Below are 4,183 nucleotides of genomic sequence, written 5' to 3'. Positions count from 1 at the left end.
GGAGGTGGTGGTGGTGGTGGTGGTGGTGGTGAAGGTTGTGGTGGTGGTGGAGGTGGAGGTGGAGGTGGTGGTGGTTGTGGTGGTGGTGGAGGTGGAGATGGTGGTGGTGGAGGTGGTGGAGGTGGAAGGGGTGGTGGTGGTGGTGGTGAAGGTGATTTAGGTTGTGGATGTGGTGGTGGAGGTTGTGGACATGGTGGTGGAGGTTGTCGACATGGTGGTGGTGGTGGTGGTGGAGGTGATGGAGGTGGTGGAGGTGGTGGAGGTGGTGGAGGTGGTGGTGGTCGTGGTGGTGGTGGTGATGGTGAAAGTGGTTGAGGTGATTTAGTTTGTGGATGTGGTGGTGGAGGTGGCGGTGCTGGTGGTGGAGGTTGAGGTGAAGGTGGTGGAGGTGGTGATGGTAGTGGTGGTGGAGGTGACTCTGATGGTGGCGGTTGTAATGGTGGAGATGGTGGTGGAGGCAATGTTGGTGGTGTTGGTAATGATAACAATGAGTGGAAGTTGCATGATAATATTTGTGGTAATATTGTGGTGATGCTAGTAGTGGTGGAGATAATGGTGGTTATGACAGGGTTGGTGTTGCTAAAGGTAATGGATATGATAATAGTGGTGGCAGTGGATATGATGGAGGTGGTGACAGTGGAGATGGTGCAGGTTGTGAAGATGATGGAAGTGGTAGAGGTGGTGGTGGCGATAGCAATGGTGAGAAAGAGTGGAAATGGCAGTGGCAGTCCTTGTGACCGTGGTGGTAATGGTGGTAGTGGTGGAGGTGATGAAGGTGATGGAGCTGGTGGAGGCGGTGAGAATGAGCGGTAGGGGTGGTGCTGTTGTAGCAGATGATAACAATAGGGTGTCGGCATTTGGAGTAGTATTCAAAGTAAAAGCAACATAGACATGGTAGCAATGGTATTAGTGAAGATGAAAATAGAGGTATCGAAGTCAAACTAGGCACAAAAAAAAAAGCAACTCTAGATCTAGAGCTGATTATGTGGCTGATGAAACCAAAGCCTCCTCATTTTTTCTGCTGCCATTTGGCGGGACAAGTGAGGACAAGGTATGTGGAAAGTAGCCTGGAAAGAGGGCAGCAAACACAGTGATACTGCCCAGGCTGGGGTACTCTAGGACTTCACTTCCTCCTCCCCAGCCACAGCAGTTTGTTCCAGATCTCGGCCTTCCATCTCTACTCCATTTGGGGTTTGTCCATGATGGCAATTTCCTGTGTGCATCTGAGAGAAAGAAAAATGAGAAGAGAGTGAGGTAAGCACGCCAAGGCTGGCTCTTAGGGTCTCTCTTAGCTCACCCTGAGTAAGCCTCAGCCAGACCTGTCAGAGCCTGGTCTTGCTAATTGCCACTTCCCGTGTCACGATGTCACCAAGTAGGAGTGTGAGGCCACATTCCAGTGGTGGCAGCAAGGCCCCACTGACCACACCTGGCCCAGCACTTCCACAGATGCTGAGCCCTCCTGAGGGACACTCAGCCTGTTCTGCCAGAGATAGCAAGGTAAGTAATTAGGCTCAGGAATCAGAAAACAATTTATTTTAAAGAAAAACAAATTGCCTTGCCTACAACAGTCTGTCCAAACACAGAGTAACCACAACAGCCGTGGCATCTCTGGAACTCGATGGCATTTCTGAAACTCATTCCAGCAAAAACAAGTAATTTGGACTCGAACCAGGCTAATTCCATTTCCACCAGCCAAGGGTTTGGCTGAAGCACTTCCATTGTCTCATATTTGATTCACTAGGGGATTAGGCACAATGAGAGCAGCAATTAATGTCACCTTGCCCTCACCCCTTCCTGGCACATTCCTCTGAATTTTACTGGGTTTCCCAGGTCTGATCCTATGCTGAGCAAGGCTGGGGATTAAGTGTGGCATCCACATATCCTGTTCATAGCCAACTCCTAAGTGATGAGGATAATGATGGAGCTAGTAGTGGTGCCACCAAGGGCCCCCAAGGTGGGATGAATGGCCTATTCACCAGGACAAGCTCATCCTCCAATGAAATAACATCCTCGTAGGGCCACAAATGCCAGTCATCTCTTAAATTACATTCTTTTTCTCTTCTTTTTCCTCTTCTCTCAAAAGTCTGGTTACCTGCTCCCCACTGGATACAATCATCTTGGCCAGAATGTTCTGCCTTAGCTTTATTTAAACTACACTTATAGGGCACCACTGTATGACAGACACTGGGATAAGTACTGGAGGCTCAATGATTAACCAGTTTCAGTCCTATCCTCAAGGAGTTTTTGGTCCAGCAAGGGAGACGGACCAAACACATGATGCAAACACACTATGGAAACTGGGTTTGGGTTGGTTTTTTTTTTTTAAAAAAAAAGGTAAGCTAAGGCTATTATAGGGACACAGAAAGGGGGCATATGACCTAGTGTTGGAAGAGATTTCTTGCAAGAGATAGTATCTGGCTTGGCTAAGAACTTCTTTCCATCCAACCCAAAGCAAGGTTGATTTGGAATCCCAAAGCCTGAGCATTTCCTGCTGAAGGGAGCCACAGTAGTCTCCCCTATTCTATCACGGAAGCTTAATAAATCAACTTTAATTCCACCTTCTTAGTGTCCTTTATTTTTGGGGTTCCTCAGAGACCAAAGCCTCGAAGATCCCCAGGGCTGAAGAACCAAACCCAACAAAGTGACCTTCTGACCCAAATTCTGCGTGGGCTGAACTCTCCACATGCCACTTCAACCCAATGCCAGTGGTCTCAATGGGAGAGTGTCCACCAGACAAATGAAAAATCAGTCTGCCAGCATATTTGTGCAAGGAACCGTGAGAGTAATCTAGTCATTTCCTCATGAAGTTTATGAGGGAATCATTTAGTCCTTCCCTCCTAAAGTTTACAGTCTTATGAAGGCTAAATGAAATTTGGAGATCAGCTATCCCAGTCCACTCATTGCATAGATGAGGAAACTGAGATCAATAGTACAAAGTGAGCTGCCTAGCATTGCATGAAACCCAGTCCTCGTCCCACAGAGCTATGTTCAGTAGCTCAGTTAACCATTTCAATATATCAATGAACTGCAACATATAACCCATTGAGCTATGCTGTGCATTCCACAGAGGCAGGGGATTTTTTTGTCTATTTTGTCTCTGTCTAGAGCAGTGTGTGACAACTAGACAGCTCTCAGAAAATATTTGCTGATGCTGACATTGATGCAGAAGTGTCACACAGGATGGCAGAGTTGTGCATAGTATGGGCTTTAGAGACACAGAAACCTGACTGTAGTCTGGGCTCAGTTACTTTTCAGCATGTGACCTTGACAAACTCTTTGTGCTCCTTGCACCTCATTTTTGTCATCTATAAAATGTGGATAAGAGTACCACAGAGTAAGGTGAGATCTGAATGATTTAACACATGGAGAGCACTTAACATAGTATGAGCACATAGTGTGTGCTCAACAAACAGTAGTTGTCATCATTGGTAATAACAGTATTAAGTGAGCAACTCCAAGAAAGAAATGGGAGAGAACCAGACAAAAGGAATGAGGCTGGCCAGCCTCCAACCCAACACCAACCCCCCAGAGAAAATCTGTCCCTGCAATATTTCTCCTGATCTCTCCTCCACCTCATCCTGTCACTGACACCTAACATTTTACCATTAGAACTTTATCCTTTCAACTATAATTCTGACGCTCATAAACTACGCTCCCTGAATGCAGACCCACCTTGAACTACTCCAGCTACCTCCACTCTAATTTAAATGAATTGTACGATCTTTCCTTGAGTTCAACAAACACTTAGTCAAACGCCAAGTCTTTTGCAGTAGCTTTCCCACATCACAGATTTTGTTTAACCCTCAGGACTGCTTCAAGATGTAGGCAAATCAAAGCCATTTTACACGTAAAGACACAGAAAAGTTCAGTAACGTGCGTGTGGTCCCACAGGCAAGTGATATAACCAAGATTCCACCACAAGTCTCCTGACACCGATTCAGTCGCCAAAGTCTCACCAGGGGCCATATTCGATAAGAGCTAGAGGTGGAAGGGAAGTGGCCGGGGGTACTACAGGTAGGACTAGGGGTTCCAAGGACACATGCCTTCTTCACAGCCTGCCTCTGACCTGCCTCCAGAGACAGAGGCTCTGGGTCACCTCCTGAGTCCAACGATCCATCTGGCAGGGAGAGGGTGGATCTGTTCTCGCACTTCCGAACCTCCCCCGCCCCCCCCCCCCCCCCTT

At 47.4% G+C, this 4,183-nt stretch overlaps 1 protein-coding gene across 1 annotated transcript in view; it reads left to right on the top strand.

Moving 5' to 3' along the window:
* The window catches only part of LOR (loricrin), a 19,106-nt gene that overhangs the window by 2,010 nt on the left and 12,913 nt on the right, over nucleotides 1–4,183 (top strand). The window contains exons 6-7 of the mRNA XM_008567645.1: nucleotides 326–475; nucleotides 586–796. Of these exons, the coding sequence (XP_008565867.1) occupies nucleotides 326–475; nucleotides 586–796 (361 nt within the window). The remainder of the gene's footprint in view (nucleotides 1–325; nucleotides 476–585; nucleotides 797–4,183) is intronic.

This window comes from Galeopterus variegatus, unplaced genomic scaffold, assembly GCF_000696425.1.
Source record: "Galeopterus variegatus unplaced genomic scaffold, G_variegatus-3.0.2 Scaffold334, whole genome shotgun sequence".
Taxonomy (NCBI): Eukaryota; Metazoa; Chordata; class Mammalia; order Dermoptera; family Cynocephalidae; genus Galeopterus; species Galeopterus variegatus.
The sequence above is the reverse complement of the archived record's forward strand: the minus strand, read 5'-3'. Positions and strand labels throughout refer to the sequence as shown.